The sequence below is a fragment of the Pseudophryne corroboree genome, chromosome 1, assembly GCF_028390025.1.
Source record: "Pseudophryne corroboree isolate aPseCor3 chromosome 1, aPseCor3.hap2, whole genome shotgun sequence".
Classification (NCBI taxonomy): Eukaryota; Metazoa; Chordata; class Amphibia; order Anura; family Myobatrachidae; genus Pseudophryne; species Pseudophryne corroboree.
The window spans coordinates 714716687-714739427 of NC_086444.1; the positions used below are offsets into that span (position 1 = coordinate 714716687).

The 22741-nt window shown below is 45.6% G+C and overlaps 1 protein-coding gene across 1 annotated transcript in view; it reads right to left on the reverse strand.

The window, feature by feature from the left end:
• POLR2B (RNA polymerase II subunit B) overlaps window positions 1-22741 on the reverse strand; it is a 406055-nt gene that overhangs the window by 229967 nt on the left and 153347 nt on the right. The window contains exons 8-10 of the mRNA XM_063915211.1: window positions 19626-19822; window positions 2181-2300; window positions 1858-2044 (exon numbers count right to left, since the gene is read on the reverse strand). Coding sequence (XP_063771281.1) covers window positions 1858-2044; window positions 2181-2300; window positions 19626-19822 — 504 coding nt within the window. The remainder of the gene's footprint in view (window positions 1-1857; window positions 2045-2180; window positions 2301-19625; window positions 19823-22741) is intronic.

The window sequence follows — 22741 nt, forward strand, 5'->3', positions numbered from 1 at the left end:
CAATTGTCAGACCGCTTCTTAAAAAACCTAATTTAGATCCCAACTGCATGACCAACTACAGACCGGTATCAAACCTTCCTTTCCTAGGAAAGGTTATTCAGAAAGTGGTTGCAAATCAACTGGAAACCCGCCTGACAACCCATGATATTTATGATCCATTCCAATCAGGATTCAGGAGAAGACATAGCACTGAAACAGGCCTGGTGTGTGTGTTAAATAATCTTCTGATGGCAAGAGACCGAGATCACTGTTCAACATTAATCCTTCTGGATCTCTCAGCAGCATTTGATACCGTGGACCATGGGCTTCTGATTGAGCGACTGATACATTTCTGTGGTCTGGATGGCACAGTCCTAAGCTGGTTCAAATAATTTCTCACAGGCAGGTCACAGAGAGTATCATCTGGATTATACTCATCACCACCAGTGCCATTGCCATGTGGTGTCCCACAAGGTTCTATACTATCTCCCATGCTTTTTGCAGTATACATGCTCCCATTGGGCAAAAAAATCAGGCGCCATGGCCTGGTCTACCACTGCTATGCAGATGATACGCAACTGTACTTGTCCTTTGCTCCAGGCACTGAAAACCCAATAGCAACCCTAAATGGCTGTCTATCCGAGATACAGGAGTGGATGAGCGCCAGTTGGCTGCGACTGAACCCGGATAAAACAGAGGTCCTTATGATACGACCGCAACACCAAAGGACAAGACTGCAGCATAGCCAACCAACTGGACTTACACTCGGGGATTCAGAATTACAGACCACTGATCGTGTGCAGAATCTTGGTGTTGTCCTGGATGGTGGCTTGACAATTAAACATCAGATATCAGCCACAATCAAATCCTCATTCTTTCACCTGACGAACATAGCCAGAATCAAGCACTTAATTCCCTCTGATGATCTGCCAAAAGTCATACATGCATTTGTATCATCTCAATTAGACTACTGTAATGCCCTCTACCTTGGTCTCCCATTAAAAGAATTGCAACGCTTACAGCTGGTGCAAAACATAGCTGCCAGGCTGTTAACCAACCAGCCCCATTCTAGCCACGTAACACCCATCCTCTACTCCCTTCACTGGCTGCCTGTAAGATGGCAAATCATCTTCAAGATTGGCTTACTGAGTTTCAAAGCATTACATGACCAGGGCCCAAGGTACCTGAAGCAGCTTCTGACCCCATACTGCCCCACTTGATTACTGCGATCTGTAGATGAAGGACTTTTAGCAGTACCTAGAATCTCCCATAATTCATCTGGGGGTCGAGCTTTTAGTCATGCGGCTCCGACTCTATGGAACACGCTTCCCCGCACAGTGCGAGAGGCCCCAACTATAGAATCCTTCAAAAGTAGACTAAAGACTTTCCTGTTTACTCAAGCATTTCCTTAATGTCCCTTTTAGTATCTTCATGCTTCTGTATTTTATGAAAATGTACTTCATTAGTTTCTGTACTATATTATGCTATGTATCTGTTAAGCGCCTTGAGTCCTATTGGAAAAAAAGCGCTATATAAATAAAATTATTATTATTATGACATTTCCTTCAGAGTAATTAAAGTGACTGTAAACCTAAAAATTGCAGATTTGAAAATCTATGCAGGCAAAAAAAAACGAAAAAACAAGCAAACAAAAACAAAAACTCTGGAAGCAGTGTCTGCTACCTCTGGCTGCTCTATCATTTTGGTAATTACTATACATTATATGACAGGCCTGTTGTCACACACATGACCTGCCATTAAGCCATACCAAAAACTGCAATACTGAGAAAATATTGTGATAATACGGTGAGCCGAGGAAGTCCCAATATATACTTTCGGATGTAATTTACCATTTAAATATATACTGGGGAGACTTACCTGAGACACACCAGCTCTAGCTTGATGGGCTTTCTTTTGATCACCCCAGTTTCCGGTAGCTAAAGAGTATTTTAAACCATCTGAAATTATTCGAGTCTTTATTGCAAGTTCTAAATTAAAATCTTTTCCACGGTCAATGAATTTCTGCGCATATATTCTTACTTCCTTCAATAAGTTCTTAAACATCCTAGGTGGGGGGGGGGGGAAAGCAATAAAGAAATGTAATTTAAAAAAAAGTAAATGTTAAATATACTTTTATATTGTGTGTTTCCACACAAAAAATAATAATATGTATATATATATATATATATATATATATGTACCCCCTGAAGAGAAACGCAAGCAGTGGCCCTGCAAGATCCAGTCTTTTGTTTCCATAGTGATCTCTGTCGTCGAGCTCTCTTCTTCCAAGAGCTGAAAGAAGCAGTCTGTGAACCATGTAACTAAAGCAAAGAAAGAAGAAACATGATATATAATACGCTAGCTGAATACCCGTGCTTCGCTACAGAATTAAGTAGAATCACAAAAGGATGAAAAGCGCTGGTATTTAAGCATATTTAATACTGCTTTTACATTTTTGACATATATCTTTGGCAGACCGCACCTCCGAATGGCCCTGCCCCGGATTGATGCTGTCAAAGGGCTGGCACTGAGGAGAATAATCTACCTACTTCTCTGCCCCGTCCCGCCTCTGATGCTGCCCTGCTCAGTGCTGTAAATGCAAATATGTAAGGTTTGCAGGGATAGACTGACTATTCCAAAGGGCACTAGGTCGCCTTGCTTAGCTTCTCACTCTCCTTAAGGCTCCTCCTTTGAGGTAAAAAGGTAAAGATTTTCGCACAACACTTAAGGTTACTGGAAGAGCAGTCAGTACCCTTTACACAGCAGATAAGCAGTTGCTGACTATCAAGCTTTCCTTTAATGCATTTAAGAGTGAAAATATATCTTCTCCTATTGCTCTGAGAGGTTTGGCAATGTTTAGTTCAAGTGGCAGGTCAACCTCTGATAAGTGAGACACTATCCTCTCCTGACTGGAAAATCGGCTGGTTAAGTGCTTATGCAAAACAAAAACCTAAATAGATATCACAGGCACTGGTAAGGTTTGTTTCTACCAAGCAGCTGCTAAATGGAGGTCGTCAATCTTCTGTGAGAAAACAATACAATAAACTGGAGCAGCGCTTACGTGTGTATATTTATTCTTACAAGATAATAAAATCGTTTGTATGTTAAAAATTAAACAATCAGTACATAAAATCAACAATGCATATCAAAAAATTCCTATATGAGCAGAATTCTCATCCACTTGAAAAGTGTAGTATATTACAGGTTGAGTACCAAATATTACGAATACAGAATTTTTTAAGTGAGATAGTGAAAAACCTTTGTTTCTGATGGCTCAACGTACATAAACTTTGTTTAATACACAAAGTTATTAAAGTTATTGTATTAAATGAGTTCAGGCTGTGTGTATAAGGTGTATACGACACAAATGCATTCTGTGCTTAGACTTCGGTCCCATCACCATGATATCTCATTATGGTATGCAATTATTCCAAAATACGGAAAAATCCGATATCCAAAATACTGTACTTCTGTTCCCAAGCATTTGGGATAAGGGATACTCAACCTGTATTAGTCCTTCTGATATATGCCCGTTCCTATAATGCTTCGGGCTCCGCGGAATTTATTGAGCTTAGTAAAGTCCTCAAAATAAATGTTCTTTTCTTTCAATGGACCAATGTGCCTTTTAGTCTCTGTCGTCGTGTAACAGAGCAGGTAATGCTCGCCTCTAGTCTCCAAACCTTTAAACGTTCCCTGAAAACTCACCTCTTCAGACAAGCCTATCAAATTCCAGACCCACCCACATAACCTTCAGTGCTTCCCTATCTAATTACATCCTCTCTGTACAGTATACATAACATCACATTTTGTCTTTCTTTACTCTCACACCTTCCTGACACTTGGCCAACATTGCGGGGTATCATCATACAACACATTAAGAACCTATCAATCTGGTGGACCATTATGCAATAGGTAGCATCTATTTTTTTGTATCAATGCCTATTTCCCTATAGATTATAAGCTTGCGAGCAGGGCCTTCCTACCTCTATGTCTGGTTGTTTTTACCCAGTTTTGTTCTATTACTGTTGTTCCAATTGTAAAGCGCAATGGAATATGCTGCGCTATATAAGAAACGGTTAATAAATAAAGAAATAAAATGCAGAGGTCAGAGCTACACATGGGTAAGGGGCACATAATAATGGGGTACACTGTCATTTAGGAAATTTTTTTATTTTTATTTCATTCAAGTGTAGCAAGACAGTGTGCAAAGGCGTGCCCTGGTATGGAGAAGGGGATGGTGGTTAAGGGGGCACCAGTCAGTGTTGTGTCGTGAGGTGCTGAGGGGACTAATAACATTTGCCAGTCGCCTGCATGTCCCTGAAACAAACTCTTAAACAGTAACAGCTTTAATATATACTTATACACTGTATGACAAATTTAAAACATTAGAAACAAAACATAAAATTCAAGTTTAAAAAGGTGTCACATATTGTGGTCAGCACCATATTCTTAGTCACCAGTGAGCAATTCAACAAATGCCCAATGTCACCCAAATAACTTCTATGAGATATAACTATATATTAAAAATGTTACTGTTTTAGAGTATTAACCAAATAGGCTGTGTATATGAAAATAGGATTACATACAATAAAACATATAGTCTGGACATTAAACCTTATAGGGAAAATAGTAAAATACCCTGTACTGGATATCGGATAAAAAAAGCACTTGTGATGCGAGTGGCAACAATATGCAACATTTGTATCCAACAAGTGGAAACAGTATAATATCCTGGATATGAATGAATTGTTAGAATGTGGAGTAATTCATAAGTTTTAGACTGGTAACTGCAGTCCCATGAATGTATTAATGGAGCTCCGTTATGTAGAAATACTCCGATGTCAGATAAAGTCAAAATTACTATTTTACTATTTTTCATATAAAGGTTTAATGTCCAGACTATATGTTTTATTGTATGTAATTTCCTTCATTGTCATATTAAATTCTTCTTTATATCTTTATATATATTTTATATATTTTTATCTCTGCATACGTCAGCTTTTGTTCATGTTTCCAATTTCATTGCGCAGCTGAGTTCTTTTTTCAATTTAGTTTCCTTCAATTAGGCAAATACACAGTGCCTACACAGCAGCATACTGAAATTGGGGAATTTTTTTATAGAATAACGTATTATGAGCCGCTTTCAGCAGTTTTTGTTTGTTATAGGTAAAAAGCTGCCCGAAGGAGAAAGGACATATATGAGAGAAGGAAACACGACAACAAAGAGTGGTGAGATTTATAAACCAACACACCACTAACATACAACAACCAGAAACGGCTGGAAACAACAACAGCAACAGCTGAACAGGTAACCACGTAAAACAGAACCTGCAGAAAAGTCACGCACTGAGCCGGCGCCCAATATCCCTTATGGACTACGAGAAAAGGATTTACCGGTAGGTAATTAAAAACCTATTTTCTCTAGCATCCAAAGGATATTTGGGGGAATCTAGTACGATGGGGACGTCCCAGAGCTTCTAGAATGGGCGGGAACGTGCAAGGATTGCTGCAGCACCGCCTGCCCAAACTGGGTATCCTCTTTGGCCAGGGTATCAAATTTGTAGAACTTCCCAAAGGTGTTCTTCCTCGACCAGGTAGCAGCTCAGGCTAGTTGCAAGGCCGAGACTCCACAGGCAGCCGCCCAGGAAGAGCCCACTGATCTTGTAGAGTGGGCCTTCAGAGACTTAGGAACAGGTAAGGCTGCTGACACATAGGCCTGTTGGATAGTAAGCCTAATCCAACGAACAATGGACTGCTTCGAAGCAGGGCAACTTTTTTCTGCGCACCATTGAGCACGAACAAGGAATCTGTCTTTCTGATCCGAGCTGTTTGCTTGACATAGATTTTCAAGGCACGCACAGCATCCAATCCCTCCGGATGAGCAGAAGTATCAGAAATGGACGGAACCACAATAGGTTGATTCAGGTGAAACGCGGTGACAACCTTCGGCAGGAACTGCTGTCTAGTCCGGAGCTCCGCTCTGTCCTTATAAAAGACCAGGGGGGTCATTCCAACTTGTTCACACGCTGCTTTTCTTCACAGCCGTGCGAACGGGCCCAAACTGCGCATAAGTGCGGCCACCAATACACAGGCACTTTGTTGCCCGGCGACGGCCCAGTGACGGCAGCTACAATAGAAGCGTTCGCAGCGGTGAACGCTAGAAGATGGACAGCAGGAAGGCGTAACTGGGAGGCAACTGAACGTTTTCCGGGAGTGGTGAGGCAAACGCAGGCGTGTCGCAGGCGTTTGCAGGGTGGGCGTCGGATGTCAATTCCGGGACCAGACAGGCAGAAGTGATCGCAGTGACTGAGTAAGTTCAAAGCTACTCAGAAACTGCACAAACAGTTTGTGCACAGCTCCCCTTCAAAATCATTCGCACACTTGCTAAGCTAAAGTACACTCCCCCATAGGCGGCGACTATCTTATCGCATGGCTGCAAAAAACTACTACCGTGCAATCAACTTAGAATGACACCCCAAGAACGGACTTTTACACGATAAGGCCCCCAATTCTCTGACATGTCGATTAGAAGCCAGGGCTAGTGACATCACAGTCTTCCACATGAGGTACTTGTCTTCTACAGTCATCAGAGGTTCAAACAAGGAGGACTGTAGAACAACACTACATTTAAATCCCAGGGTACCGTAGGCGGCACAAAAGGAGGTTGGATGTGGAGACCCCCCTGTAAGAAGGTCTGAACTTCTGGCAACACTGCCAATTTCTTCAGGAAGAAAATGGAGAGCGCTAAAATCTGGACCTTAATGGAACCCAGACGTAAGCCCTTATCCACATCAGCCTGCAGGAAACGTAAGAAACATCCCAGTGGAACTCTGCAGGCGGATACGTGCGTTCCTCGCACCAAGAGACATATCTTCTCCAGATATGATGATAGTGTTTTGACGTCACAGGCTTCCTGGCCTGAACCATGGTAGAAATAACCTTTTTGGAAAAGCTCTTGTGAGCTAGGATGTTCCGCTCAACCTCCATGCCGTCAAATGAAGACGCCATAGGTCCGAGTAGACGAACGGTCCTTGTTGAAGATCTCTTCTGAGTAGTAGAGGCCAAGGGTCTTCGACAGACATGTCGAGAAGATCCGCATACCACGCTCTCCATGGCCAATCCGGGGGAAGCAGAATTGCTTGTACTCCTTGATGCCGGATCCTCTTGAGCACCTTCAGGATCAACGGAATCGGAGTAAATATGTAGACCAGACAGTCAGGCCAAGGCGATGTCAGTGCATCCACTGTGCACGCCTGAGGGTCTCTGGTTCGCGAGCAATAGGAGCGAAGTTTCTAATTGAGGCGAGACACCATCAAGTCGATCTGGGGGCAACCCCACCAGTCGATGATCAGCTGAAACACTTGAGGATGTAGGCCCCACTCTCCCGGGTGGAGATTGTGGTGACTCAGGAATTCCGCTTCCCAGTTGTCTACTGCTGGAATGAAGATTGCGGACAGTACCATTGCATTTTGTTCTGCCCAAAGGAGTATTCTTGATACTTCTCATTTTTTTTGTCCCTCCTTGTCGACTGATGTACGCCATAGCCGTGGCGTTGTCCAACTGTACCTGGATTGCTTGATCCCAGAGCAGAAGGGAGGCCTGAATCAGGGCATTGTAGATAGCCCAAAGTTCCAGAATATTGATCAGAAGTAGGGCCTCTTGGGCATACCACCTTCCTTGGAACTGCACCCCTTGGGTGATAGCTCCCCATCCACGCATCAATCGTGAGGAGAATCCAATCCTGAACTCCGAAGCGTCAACCTTCTTGGAGATTGGAAGACTGCAGCCACCACAGGAGTGAAATCCTGGCCCGGGATGGCAGTTGAATCATCCTGTGCATCTGAAGAAGCGAACTGGACCACTTGTTCAGGATGTCCAGTTGTAAGGGTCTGGTTTGGAACCGTTCATACTGAATGGCCTCGTACAAGGCTACCACCTTTTACCAATAATATTATGCAAAGATGAATTGAAACCCGAGTCAGTCGGAGAACCATGCGAACCATTTTCCTGGAGAGTTCTCACTTTGTCCTCTGGGAGGAATACTTTCTGTGCTACAGTATCCAGTAGCATTCCAAGAAACAGGAGCCGCTGAGATGGCTCCAGGTGGGACTTCTGTAGATTGAGGATCCACCCGTGGTGTGACAGAAGGTGTATAGTGCGATCTATATGGAGCAGTAGGAGTTCGCCTTTATCAGGAGATCGTCCAGGTAAGGGACCACGTTGACCCCCTAGACCCTGAGCTAGAACATAATTTCTGCCATCACCTTCGTGAACACTCAGAGTTATAGACAGGCCAAACAGTAACGCCTGGAACTGGTAGTGATCGTTCAGCAGGATGAATCTCAGGCCTGATGGAGAGGCCAAATTGGGATATGAAGGTATCTTGATATCCAGGGACATTAGGAATTCCTGACGTACCAGGCCTGCGATTACTGCTCTCAAAGATTCCATCTTGAATTTGAAAACCTTTAGTTAAGGACTTAATGACTTCAGATTCAAAATCGGCCTCACAGACCCATCTGGTTTTGGCACAACGAACTAACTGGAGTAGTAACCTTTCCCATGCTGTTGCAAGGGAAATGGAACAATGACTGAGGACCAGGCCAACTTTGTGATGGCCTGTAGTAGCGTAACACGCATATTTTCCAAAGCTGGTAAGCTTGATTTAAAAAATTGTTGGGGAGGAGCACCATCGAACTCCAGCTTGTAACCCTGAGAAATATGGTCCCTTATCAAGGCGTCCTGGCAGGAACTTTCCCAGATGTAGCTGAAGTGACGTAGCAGGGCTCCCACCTCGAGATCCTCCCGGGGTGGGTGGGCACAGTCATGCGGTCTTTGCAGAAGCTGAACTGGTGCTCTGTTCTTGAGAGCCGGCAACGGCTGGTTTCTTAGGTTTTCCCCTGGTACCTCTAGCTGCATTTGATGCACCTCTGGCCCTAGATCGAAATCTGGTGGGCCGACAGGACTGAGTAGACGGTGCCGAGTAGGTACGTCTAGCAGGCGGAGCCCTCGAATAAAGAAACGCGGATTTGCCAGCAGTAGCTTTGGAGATTTATGCGAGCAATTCGCCTCCGAAAAGCCATTCACCTGTAAAGGGAAGAGATTCCACATTGCGTTTAGAGTCAGCATCTGCAATCCACTGACGTAATCATATGGCTCTGAGTGCTGACACAGCTATAGCAGTAGTCCTAGCATTAATATTGCCACTCTCTTTTAGGGAGCCACAAAGGACTCTTGCAGTGTCTTGAATGTGTTCTAGGAAAGACACCGTGGTAACTAGGGTCATGTGACCCGAGAGACCCTCCTGAATTTGAGTAGCCCAGGAGTGAATTGCATGCGTCATCCAACAACCTGCAATAACTGGTCTTTGAGATACGCCTGCAGCAATGTAGATGGATTTCAGTGTAGCTTCAATTTTCCTATCCCCCGGGGTCTTTTACCGTAAAGGAGCCCAGAGCTGGGAGTACCGCCTTCTTAGAGAGGCGAGAGACTGAAACGTCTACAGCCGGAGATCCTTCCCAAAATTTTCTACCCTCAGGGGCAAAGGGGAATGTATACAAAAACCACTTTGACACCTGATATTTTTTATCTGGATTCTTCCAGGCCAACTTAAATAAATAATCTAATTCTTTAGAATCAGGAAATGTGACAGTCAGTTTGTCTTGAGGGAGGAAAAACGACTGCTGATTTGCAGCGTCCTCTAGAGGGAGCTTTAGCACATCCCTAATAGCTAAAATGAGGGGTTCGATACCCTGTGTAGGAGTGGAATCCCCTACCTAAGGGAACCACACCATCCCCATCATCCTGTATATCATCAGAATCTGATAGAAGTGTAGGTAAAGCAAGTTTTTGTGCACCTGTATAAGACGGGGGGAATGGGGATCATCAGCCCTGGCAGCTAGATCTGCTACTGCTTTTTGTAGTTCTTGTGTTTTATTAGCATTGGCAGTGAGCTGAGATGACATATCAGACATCATAGTTTTGATAGCCCCCAGCCAGGTGGGCTCATGACTCTCCTCCTCATGGTCCTCAGCATTGACTACACTGCTCACATGGTATGGAATCAAATGAGAGGGGGAAAATTTGCTATGACACACACTGCATAACTTTTGTTTTACCATTATGAAAACACACAGTACACATACAACAGACTGATAACAATGCAAGCCTGCCCTAATGATGTGAGAGGAGACTCAAATAAGAAAAGACCCAGCACACACCACGCTGCAGAGCCCCAGTGAGGTTGTCAGCATTTTAATCTAACAGTGAGAAATGTAAATCCCTCAAAGGAATTAATCTGTGCACAAATAGCGGTTCTCCCCCTAACTAAACACCCTGTACCAGTGATGCAGCATGTGTCTGGAAGAGCTGTGTAAGGCTGCTGCTGCTTTATGCAGAGGAAGGCGCCAAAATGCCGCTGAGCCCGCTCTGATGTAGCTCCGCCCCCCGTAATGGTGCCAGAGCTACCTATATATATTTTTACTTGCCCTGTCTCCTAAAAAATTAAAGTGCACTGGCTCCTTTGGATCCCGTCTATACCAATCGTACTAATGTGTCCCCTATATCCCTTATGGATGGCTAGAGAAAATAGGATTTTAATTACCTACCGGTAAATACTTTTCTCGTAGTCTGTAGAAGATACTGGGGTCCACATTAGTACCATGGGGTATACACGGGTCCACTAGGAGCCTTGGCACTTGAAGAAATTATTAGTGTGGGCTGGCTCCTCCCTCTATGCCCCTCCTAACAGACTCAGTTTAGAAACTGTGCCCGAGGAGAAGGACATACCTTGAGGGAAGGTTTTAAAGGGCAGTGGTGAGATTCGAACCAGCACACACAAACCAAGAGGAAAGCCATGCTAACAAAACTTGAACAGGAACAGCAACAGCTGAACCAGCAATAATACTTAAAAAAGTAACTGTGCAGGAAACATGAAGCACTGGGCGTGTGCCCAGTATCCTCTACGGACTACGAGAAAAGGATTTACCGGTAGGTAATTCAAATCCTATGGTCTCTTACATCCTAGAGGATACCGGGGTCCACATTAGTACCATGGAGATGTACCAAAGCTCCAAACCGGGTGGGAGAGTGCGGAGGTTCCTGCAGAACTGATTGACCAAATTGAAGGTACTCAGTGGCCAGAGTATCGAACTTGTACAACTTAGCAATCGTGTTCGAACCCGACCAAGTAGCTGCTAACCAGAGCTGCAAAGCCGAGATGCACCGGGAAGCAGCCCAGGAAGAACCCACTGAGCTAGTAGAGTGGGCCTGTACAGATTTTGGACATGGCAAACCTGCCGTGGAAAGCATGCTGGATAGTAAGCCTGATCCAGCGTGCAATTGTCTGCTTTGAAGCATGACATCCGATTTTATTGGGATCATAAAGAACAAACAGCGAGTCCAATTTCCTGTGACGAGCTGTTTGCTTTACGTACACCTGCAAAGCCCTCACAACATCTAGGGACTTTGAGGTAGAGGAGGTGTCTGTAACCACCGGAACTACAATAGGTTGGTTGATATGATACGCAGACACCGCCTTTGGAAGAAATTGCTGAGTTCTGTTCTATCCTCATGAAAAATCAAGTAGGGGCTCTTGTGAGAAAATGCCCCCAGTTCCGACCCCCATCTGGGCAAACAGTGTAACGGTCTTCCACGTAAGAAACTTTACATCTATCTCCTATAAGGACTCAAACCATTCCGATTGGAGGAATTGCAACACCACGTTGAGATCCCAAGGTGCCGTGGGAGGCACAAAGGGCGGTTGGATGTGCAGAACACCCTTCAAGAACGTCTGAACCTCAGGGAGGGAAGCCAATTGTTTCTGGAAGAAAATGGATAAGGCCGAAATCTGGACTTTTATGGAGCCCAGGCGCAGGACCACATCCACATATGACTGCAGGAGAAGCAGAAAACGTCCCAGTTGAAATTTCACAGCAGGAAATTTCCTGTTCTCACACCAAGAAATTTATTTTTTCCAAATACGGTGGTAATGTTTAGACGTTAACTCTTTTCTGGCTTGGATCAAAGTCGGAATAACCTTATCCGGGATTCCTTTCCGGGCTAGAATTTGATGCTCAACTTCCATGCCGTCAAATGTAGCCGTGGTAAGTCTTGATAGAGCCCCTGTTGCAGGAGATCCTCTCGAAACGGTAGAGGCCACGGATCCTCCAGGAGCATGTCCAGTAGATCCGCGTACCAGGCCCTTCTTGGCCAGTCTGGAGCAAAGAGAATTGCTTGAACATTTTCCCTTTTCATTCTTTTGAGAATCTTTGGGATCAATGGAAGTGGCTGAAACACATATACCATCTGGTAGACCCATGGGGTCGCCAGAGCGTATACCGCCACTGCCTGTGGGTCCCTCGACCTGGAACAATACCGCTGTAGCTTCTTGTTTAGACAAGAGGCCATCATGTCGATTTGTGGAATGCCTCACCGACGTGTCAAGCACCCGAACATCTCCGGGTGGAGGCCGCACCCTCCTGGGTTTAGGTCGTGTCTGATGAGGAAGTCTGCTTCCCAGTTGTCTACTCCCGGAAAGAAGATTGCCGACAACACCACAGCGTGTCTGCTGTGAGGAGAATCCTTGTTACCTCTGACATTGCTGCTCTGCTCTTCGTTCAGTCCTGTCGGTTTATGTACATTACCGCCGTCACATTGTTCGACTGAACTTGAATGGCATGATCTTGAAGAAGATGTGATGCCTGTAGAAGGGCACTGTATATGGCCCTTAGCTCCAGAATGTTGATTGGAAGAAAGGTTTCCTGACTCAACCTTTTTCCTTGGAACTGTTCCCCTTGGGTGACTGCTCCCCAACCTCTGTCGCTTGCGTCTGTGGTTAGCAGTATCCAATTTTGAATCCCGAACCTTCGACCATCGGTCAGGTGAGAAGTCTGAAGCCACCACAGAAGAGAAAACCTGACTTTCGGCGACAGATGTATTCTCTGGTACATGTGAAGGTGCGATCCGGACATTTGTCCAACAGATCCAGCTGGAAGGGCCTTGCATGAAACCTTCCGTACTGCAGTGCCTCGTAAGAGGCAACCATCTTCTCCAGTAGGCGAGTGCATAGATGCACCATTATCCAGGTTGGCTTTAGAACACCCCACACCATCGACTGGATTACCAATGCCTTTACCAACGGAAGGAATACCTTCTGTTCCTCCATATCCAGTATCATCCCCAGGAACGGAAGCCTCCGTGTTGGTTCCAGGTGAGATTTTGGTAGGTTCAGAATCCACCCGTGATCCTGGAGTAGTCGGGTTGAGAGGACAATGTTGTCCAACAACCTCTCCCTGGATGGTGCTTTTATTAGCAGGTCGTCCAGGTGCGGTATTATGCTCACTCCTTGCTTGCGGAGAAACATCATCTCTGCCATTACCTTGGTGAAAACCCTCGGTGCCATGGAGAGGCCAAATGGCAGGGCCTGGAAATGGTAGTGACAGTCCTGTAGTGCAAACCTTAGATAAGCCTGATGAGGCGGCCAAATCGGAATATGGAGGTAGGCATCCTTGATGTCCAGAGGCACCAGGAAATCCTCCTCCTCCAGACCTGAGATCCCCGCATTCAGGGACTGCATCTTGAACTTAAACACCCGTAAGTACGGGATCAGTGACTGGAGTTTTAAAATGGGCCTTACCGAACCGTACGGTTTCGGTACCACAAACCGGTTGGAGTAATAACTTTTGTTTTGTAGTTGAAGTGGAACTGGGACGATGACCAGTTTCTGAATTACTGTCTGTAAAGTCATACTTGCTTCTGGAGAAGCTGGTAAGCCTGATTTGAAGATTCTGTGAGGTGGGAGTTCCTGAAACTCCAGTCTGTATCCCTGGGCGATAAGGTCTTTGACCCAGGGATCCTGGCATGATGTTGCCAAAATGTGACTGAAATAACGTAATCGGGCTCCCACCTGCCTGTCTTCCAGGCAGTGTGGCCCACAGTCATGCTGAAGGCTTTGAGAAAGCAGAACCAGAGGTCTGTTCCCGAGAACCTGCAGCTGCTGGTTTTCTGGGTTTACCTCTATTGCTTTGAAGGCCGTAGAAGAACCTTTGGATTTACTTTTAAATATTGCTGTCCGAAAGGACTGCAGAGTTGGAGCAGAATAAGTTTTCCTAGCTGGGGATGCTGCGGAAGGAAGGTACTTAGACTTACCCACAGTAGTCTTGGATATCCACGTATCCAGTTCCTCTCCAAAAAGGGCCTCACCTGTGAATGGTAGGCTTTACATGCCTTTCCTGGAATCCGCATCTGCAGTCCACTGGCGTAGCCACAAGCCCCTGCATGCTGCCACTGCCATGGCAGTGGTGCGTGCGTTGAGCAAACCAATATCCTTTATGGCCTCCACCATAAAGTTAGCAGAGTCCCGAATATGCTGTAGGAGTAAAATTATCTCTCCCCTGGTTAAGGAATCTAACCAGCCAATTAGATTACCTGACCATTTAGCAATGGCCCTAGTGATCCATGCACAAGCAACAGTGGGTCTCTGGGCCACCCCAGCAGCAGTGTATAGAGATTTGAGGTGGTCTCAATCTTGCAGTCAGCCGTGTCCTTTAAGGATGCTGCCCCATGAACAGGTAAGACTATCTTATGTGACAACCTAAATACCAATGCGTCCACAATCAGTGGGTTTTCCCATTTCTTTCTATCCTCCAGAGGAAAGGATGTAATTAACCTTTTAGGGATCTGAAACTTTGTCAGGATTAGCCCAAGTTTCCTCAAACAGGGCATTCAAATCCTTTGATGCTGGAAAAGTAGCTGAGGATTTTTTTTACATTAAAATAAGATTCCTCATCCACCTCTGTCACCTTGTCATGTGCAGTACTTCTCTAATAGCTTCTATCAGAGCCTGTATTCCCTGTGACAGGGCCGCATCGCCCCCACTTCACCCTCCTTTGTGTCTGATGTATAGTCATCAGTATTGGCCTGCATGATCTAGGCCAGAGAACGCTTTTGTGGACAAATGGCAGGGGTCCGAGACGCTGGTATGAGAACTGAAACTCTATTCATCAGGTCATCTAAAGACTGTCTTAAGTATTGCGTCTCTTTCTCAGTATGTGATATTTATAAGAAATATTCAAGATCATCCTTTTAATGGAATCTAACCATGTGGATTTTGACCCACTTGCCTGAGAATGTGTACTATTCTGGGTACACGGTAGCGATTCTCCCGTGGAGGACAGACCCTCTGCTGTGCAGGAAACCGTCCCTGGACATGGGAAATGTGAAGGATACACCCACCCACAGAAAGGTGAAAACACTGTTTAACGCACACAGAGCCCGCAGGGAGACACAGAAGATGGAGCCAGCCACACCGTGGCCTTACAGCTAAAGTAAAACTCAGCTGGGTCACCAAACTAAGCTCCTTAATAGGGATTAGTATTCTACAACGCTCCTCCCCTTACTAAGATCACCTGGTACAACTGAGGAGACGTGGAGTGTTTGTGGAGGAGCTGTGCTTCCCTGAGATTCCTGTCAGGGTACGCTGCAGAGCGAAAATGGCACTGGTGAGCTGCTGTATCCGCTCATAGTGAAGCCCTGCGGCTTCCCGTTTTGTTTATATTGGCTGAGGTGTTTTTCATGCTTACCGTGGGTTAAAACTCCGGTAAGCTGTGTCAGTGTAGGGTAAATTAAACAGCTCAACTCACCCATCACAGTGGAACACACATCCAAAAAGCATGCTGTACTGAGCCTTGGAGAAGCAGCGTGCATGTCAGTGCTGCGCTCCATACCCTGATGCCGCCATTACAGCCGGCGACCCGCTAACCGGGACCTCGGCCATCTACTCACCACTCTTCTTACTTCTCGCTCTGTTAGGGGTGGCGGCGTGCTGCGGGACTGTATGCTCGCCGTGGTGGGGCTTGCGAATAGGTCCCTCAGGAGCTATGTCCTGTCAGCGGGTCCACTGACCATTAATCCTAAAGGAGGTTGAGCAGCCGCCACCCCCCACCCCCCCAGGATCCATCCGTGCTCCCTGAGCAGTTGTGTCGTGAGAGCAATGGATCTTAACAACTTCTCCCTGGACGAAGCCTTGATCAGGAGATCGTCCACATACAGAATAATGTTCACCCCTTGCTTGCGCAGGAGAACCATCATCTCTGCCATCACCTTGAAGACCCTTGGTGCTGTGGAGAGGCCAAACGGCAGCGCCTGAAACTGATAGTGATCGTCTAACAGTGCAAACCTGAGATATGCCTGATGCGGCGACCAGATGGGAATGTGGAGGTATGCATCCTTGATGTCCAGGGACACCAGGAACTCCCCCTCCGTCAGTCCTGAGATGACAGCTCTCAGAGACTCCATCTTGAATTTGAACTCCCTGAGATAAGGTTTCAAAGTTTTTATGTTCAGAATTGGCCGTACCGAACCATCCGGCTTCAGTACCACGAAAAAGTTCCAATAATAACCTTTGTTCCAATGATGAGATGTGGTAGATCCCAGGACTGGTAAGACCACCTGTTTTGACAAACTAGAGACAGAGGCGTCAACTATCGGCAGAGACTCCCACTTTTTTCTATCTACCTCTGGGAAGGGAAAAGCAATCAAGACCCTCCTAGGGATCTGGACTTTTTTCTCCGGATTTTCCCAGGCTTTCAAATATAGCATTTAATTCCTTAAATGCTGGGAAGGTGAGGGTTTTTTTTTTTTTTTTACTGTCCGTGAAAAGGGCCTCCTCAACCTGCTCAGGAGTTGTCAGTAATGTGCAACACATCTCTTTCGGCCTCAATCATCAACTGCACCCCCTTAGCAAGTGATGCCGTCCTTCTCGACACATACTCGTCACCGTCTGCAGTGTCAGAATCGGTGTCCGTGTCATCCTGCATAATTTTGGCAAGTGCACGTTTGAGAGAATGTACCGCAGGGGACCCTGAGGAAGCAGTATCAGACCATACAACCATAGAGGATTGTAGTACCTGAGTTGCATGCCCAGTTCTAGCAACCCTATCAGAAATCTGAGAAATAGTGCCCCTAAGAGAGGCTAACCATTCCGGCTTTCTAGCTGGGATCTGCGCTACAACAGTACAATCCTGATTACATGGGATGGGAGTCTCTATGGGAGTCTCTATACATGTTTGCAAATACTCACCAATCACCCCACACACACACAGGGTACTGGGCAGACAAAGTCCCCCCCTCCCAAGAATGGCAGAGAGACACAGAGATTGGAGCCAACCCACACACAGTGCTATTATAGGTATAGGGAGACCCTAAACTAGCGCTGTGTCCCTTAATAGTGACACAGTCTTTACACAGCCTCCCCTCCCTTCTACAACCCCTTGGTACCGTACAGATAGCTGGAGTTGCACTGGAGGGACTGATCTTCCACTTGCATCCGACTGCAGGCAAGAAAATGGCGCAGAAATGCTGCTGGGTCCGCTCTGAGGAGAAGCTCCGCCCCCTTAATGGCGCTGTCTTCCCGCTCTTCTGAGATTATACTGGCCTGAGGATTTTGTGCTGGCTGAAATCCGCAGACCCCGACAGGCTTATTTGGTCAGTGTAGGGTGAGGTGCTGGCTCAGGGTGCCCCTTCACAGCGCCGCACCTAAGTACCGCTGAGCCGTCCGGGAGCGCAGTTAATACTGCGCTCCTACCCTGAAGCGGCCATCTTCACACTGACCCCCTGCTTGCTAGGGGGGACAGTGACTCACTCGCCACACCTCAGCTCTGCAAGGGGGTGGTGGCATGCTGCTGGGGTGAGCATTTTCCTGTGGCGGGGCGCGATCTGTCCCCTCTGGAATTCAATGTCCAGTCAGCGGAGACAGTGGCTCAGACCCCACAGGGCGGACACTGTCTCTCCCTCTCCCTCCCCCCCCCCTTCCCCTCCTCAGACCCTCATTGCAGGCAGGCTGTTGCCAACAGCCTCCTGTAAAAAAAATGAACTCTAAAATAAACTTTACTAGAAAAGCTCTGTAGAGCTCTCCTAGCTGTGACCGGCTCCTCCCGGCACATTTTCTAAACTGAGTCTGGTAGGAGGGGCATAGAGGGAGGAACCAGCCCACACTATTAAACTCTTTAAGTGCCAATGGCTCCTGGTGGACCCGTCTATACCCCATGGTACTAATATGGACCCCAACATCCTCTAGGACGTAAGAGAAATCTGTGTTTAAGCTGTGATGCAAGGTGTATTGTTAGGGACAAAATCGGTAACTGCGCATATGTGCAGCAGTTACCACTTCTCTGCATTGAATAATGCAAAATCGTCATCAAAATGAAGGTGCGTCATTATCAGCGATCCTATTTTCAAGATAGCATGCTGATGTGCAGGGAAATGTATGAGCGGTCAGTAGAACTGACTGATCAGAAAACTGCAGCTATTATTTTTGACAGCAACAGCATTCGTTCCCACATCACATAGCACTGACCCTGGCTGTCAGAACCAACAGCCAGGGATATTGCTCGCAAAAAAAACAATTTTTTTTTGTATCAGTAAGTCGCTGGTGGCGATGGGAGATGATGACCAGCGCATGCGCAGAAGTTCCACAGTGCCGGTCACAGCTGACAGAGGGAGAATGGTATTCGCCAGGCAGACTATGCAAAAGACTACTTCATACATTCTGGGCGGTATCTGGACCTGTTTCACCACGATCCGGAAGGGAAGCGGGTCCACATAAATGATGTCCACAGCCTGCATCTTAATGCATCTACCCCAGTGATATCCACTTATAAGCCCTGTGTACTCAGTTATGTCAGTTTATATATAATACAATGTATATGCAAATTCCAGTTACTTTTTTAAACTGCACTATCTGTGCCCCCTGTTTTCATCTCAGAAATGAATAAACTTTGGCATTTACTTTCAAGGATAAAATGTTGCTTTGCTACTCATTTTATAGACAGAACGCAATCATAATTTGCAAAAATATGACAAATAATGCATAATTGTAAAACTGCTTTGGACCTCCAGCTGGCTAATGAATTGTATGTACATGTCCTTTTGCACGTTTCCTAAAAATATTCATCAAGCATCTGTGTGTGGATATCAGTATCACACAGACGTGCACATATATACATATACAAAACTGAGTGATGATACATGCCCAAGACTGAAAGACAGCTGTGGAAGTAAAAGGGAAAGTCAATTAGTAAAAAGAGCATATGTAATCTTAAATTTGGAAAACCATTTGACTTTAATAAAATTATCCAGACATTGAGACATTGTGATTTACCATTGTACACATTTTTTGCTTAATAAAATAAGGTCAAAAGTCAGAAAGTTGACAATGTCTAGATAAACACCAAATGGTCGACACAAGTTTCTTCCATTATTTTTTGGTGTAAAAAATTTCCTTCTAGCCAGGGACCCCCAATTTGTGCACCACTTCACTTGCCATGCTTCAGGCATGGTTACCATTCTAAATTTTAGTCCACATGGACGATAAAGCATGAAATATACTAAAAATAAAAATCCCCAAACTCATGTCGACTATATACAGTGTTGACCTCGACCATATGCATGTCGACTATTTGGTGTCTACTTATTGCTTGTTGACCTTTTAACTGTCAACCTTTCATTCAGATACCTGAAAGCAATGGGTCATCAGTCACCCTTTTATACGCAGTGGGCTATTTTCATTCATGCAATTTTGTGTCATTGGTTTTATGATCAGCCAAATGTATTAATTATAAATTACTTCTAAAACAATCAACACTAACCCCAAAAAGTATGCTTTTTTGGTCTCACAGAAGTCACTGACACCAACGTGTGGAAGCATTTCTTTTTGCAGAACTTCTTTTGCATATTTTATCCTTTTTTCTTTTGTGACACCAGGTTTTGCACCTCTAGAACCAATAAAGTTCAGGGCAACATTCTGCTCCTGGATGACAAAGGCTTCATCAAGGGAAGGCTTCACCTGGAAAAGTGAATACAAGAAAGTCTTAATCTGTACCTTAAATATCACATTAGTATACACTTACACACCAACTTACACACACATGATCAAGCGTGTCTGATACTATTCGCTTCCATCTCCCAACCTCCAGATATATCTCCTAATTAAGAGTCACAGACTAAAAGATTACTAAACAGTCTAGCGTAGGTTCAATATATTGTGGTGAGAGGGGTTGTATCGCACCTGAATTACCCACATTGCTGTGGGATCAGCTATCTACGAGGAAGACTAAAGCAAAGCCTGTGCAGTATGCACGAGCAGTGGAGGTTTGAAACTCCAAGTTTTCCAGGCTGCACAGATCCAGCTGGAACTCATCAATGAGAGACAGGAAGGGTTTAACTCTCTCATACACCCAATGCTCTGGGCACTGATGCTGAATAGTGCCAGGGACTGATGTGATTAGCTGTGCCATAGGAGCATAGCGGATTGTGGTGCATGCCACTGCAGCAAACTGACCATTAAACACTTTAGTGCTGGGACATTCGTTTTCACCTGTTTGTTTAATCAATGTGCCTGTTTGTCCAGGCTTATGTCTATGCATGTTAAAGTGCAGTGTCTGCTGCCATTTAAGACACTGCGTCACCGAGAACCTGCCTGTCATTTTTTCGTAATCGGACTATAAAGACATGGTTTGATGAGTTCGGTGTGTAATAACTTGACTGGCCCGCACAGAGTCTTGACCTCATCTTGATCTCAGCCCCATCATACCCCTTTCACATCTCCAATGCCGGATCTGACCGGGGAATTGGAAACGGGTCCTTCCCGGGTGGGATCTGGCATTGGAGACTCTCCTTCCCCTTTCGATGGCTTCCAGACCCCGCAATATGCCAGGGCGGTTGCCATAGCGGCTGTGGGCGGAGGCGGCGCTGGGAGATGAGCTCGTTTCCACGCCGCCTCTCCCTATTTGGTAAACGGGTCCCGGGTCACATCGACCTGGGAATCTGTTTATGCAGCCACTGACCTGGTATTCAACCCGTGAATAACACTGCTTATAACCCGAGTTGAATTACCGGTCAGGCGACCCGGGAATTCCAACTTGGCGCTTTCACACCACACACTGATACCGGGTTATTTGTGCGGTATAAAAGGGGTATCAAGCAAGCACCTTTGGGATGAACTGGAACGGAGATTGTGAGCAGGCCTTCTCGTTCAACATCAGTGCCTGACTTCATAAATGCTCTACAGAAAGGATGGGCACAAATTCCCATAGAAACACTCCAAAATCTTGTGGAAGGCCTTCCAAGAATAGTGGAAGCTGTTATAGCTTCAACAGGAGGATCAATTTCATATTAAATATATGTATTTGAATACAATGTCATTACAGTCCCTGTTGGTGTAATGGCCAGGTGCCCTATCTAGTTAGCTATCTATCTGAAACAAAATGCCCTGTATTGCACTGTGATATATCTAAGATGGGATCCGGTCTCTAGGTCGACAGGTCAAAAGGTCGACATGAGTTTTTCACAATGTTTTTTCTTTTCTTTAAAAAAAACAAACTTTTTCATACTTAATGATTCACGCGGATTACGATTGGGAATAGTAACCTGTGCCGAGCGCAGCGGTAGTGGAGAAAAGCACCTTTCCCGAAGTGAGGGGACACGGTGCACTAATTGGGGTTTCGCGTCACTGTACAGAGAAAACGACACAAACCCCCCCATAAACTCCTGTCGACCTAGAGACCCTGTCGACCTTCCATGCCACAGCCATCTAAGCTGCACCTCTAGAAGAACCCCCTGTTGGCACAGATTCAAGGAACACTGGAGGAACGAGATCAGAAGACTCTAATGAGTTTTTACCCACTAAAAGTCAAGTTATCACCTAATGCATTATACAGCATATGTACACTGGTCCAGAGAGGAACAATTTTAATAAAAAATTTGACAGATTCCAGATCATACAAAAAGTGTACGAATTGTAGAAAAGGAAACTATATACATATAAAGCAACAGCATAAAATCATCTGTTCTCACTAATACATTTAAACATTCTCAAGACTTTCCCAAATAGTGTACACTTGTGATCGGCTCTAGGCCTCAGAATAAGATGATACAGATGGTAATCATAAAGTACCCAACACGTTTCATCAATATGACTTCTTCAGGGGTAAATCAGGTGTTAATACCAGAAAATAAGATTTTACTTACCGATAAATCTATTTCTCGGAGTCCGTAGTGGATGCTGGGGTTCCTGAAAGGACCATGGGGAATAGCGGCTCCGCAGGAGACAGGGCACAAAAAGTAAAGCTTTTTCCGATCAGGTGGTGTGCACTGGCTCCTCCCCCTATGACCCTCCTCCAGACTCCAGTTAGGTACTGTGCCCGGACGAGCGTACACAATAAGGGAGGATTTTGAATCCCGGGTAAGACTCATACCAGCCACACCAATCACACCGTACAACTTGTGATCTAAACCCAGTTAACAGTATGATAACAGCGGAGCCTCTGAAAGATGGCTTCCTTCAACAATAACCCGAATTAGTTAACAATAACTATGTACAATTTATGCAGATAATCCGCACTTGGGATGGGCGCGCAGCATCCACTACGGACTCCGAGAAATAGATTTATCGGTAAGTAAAATCTTATTTTCTCTATCGTCCTAGTGGATGCTGGGGTTCCTGAAAGGACCATGGGGATTATACCAAAGCTCCCAAACGGGCGGGAGAGTGCGGATGACTCTGCAGCACCGAATGAGAGAACTCCAGGTCCTCCTTAGCCAGAGTATCAAATTTGTAAAATTTTACAAACGTGTTCTCCCCTGACCACGTAGCTGCTCGGCAAAGTTGTAATGCCGAGACCCCTCGGGCAGCCGCCCAAGATGAGCCCACCTTCCTTGTGGAGTGGGCCTTTACAGATTTAGGCTGTGGCAGGCCTGCCACAGA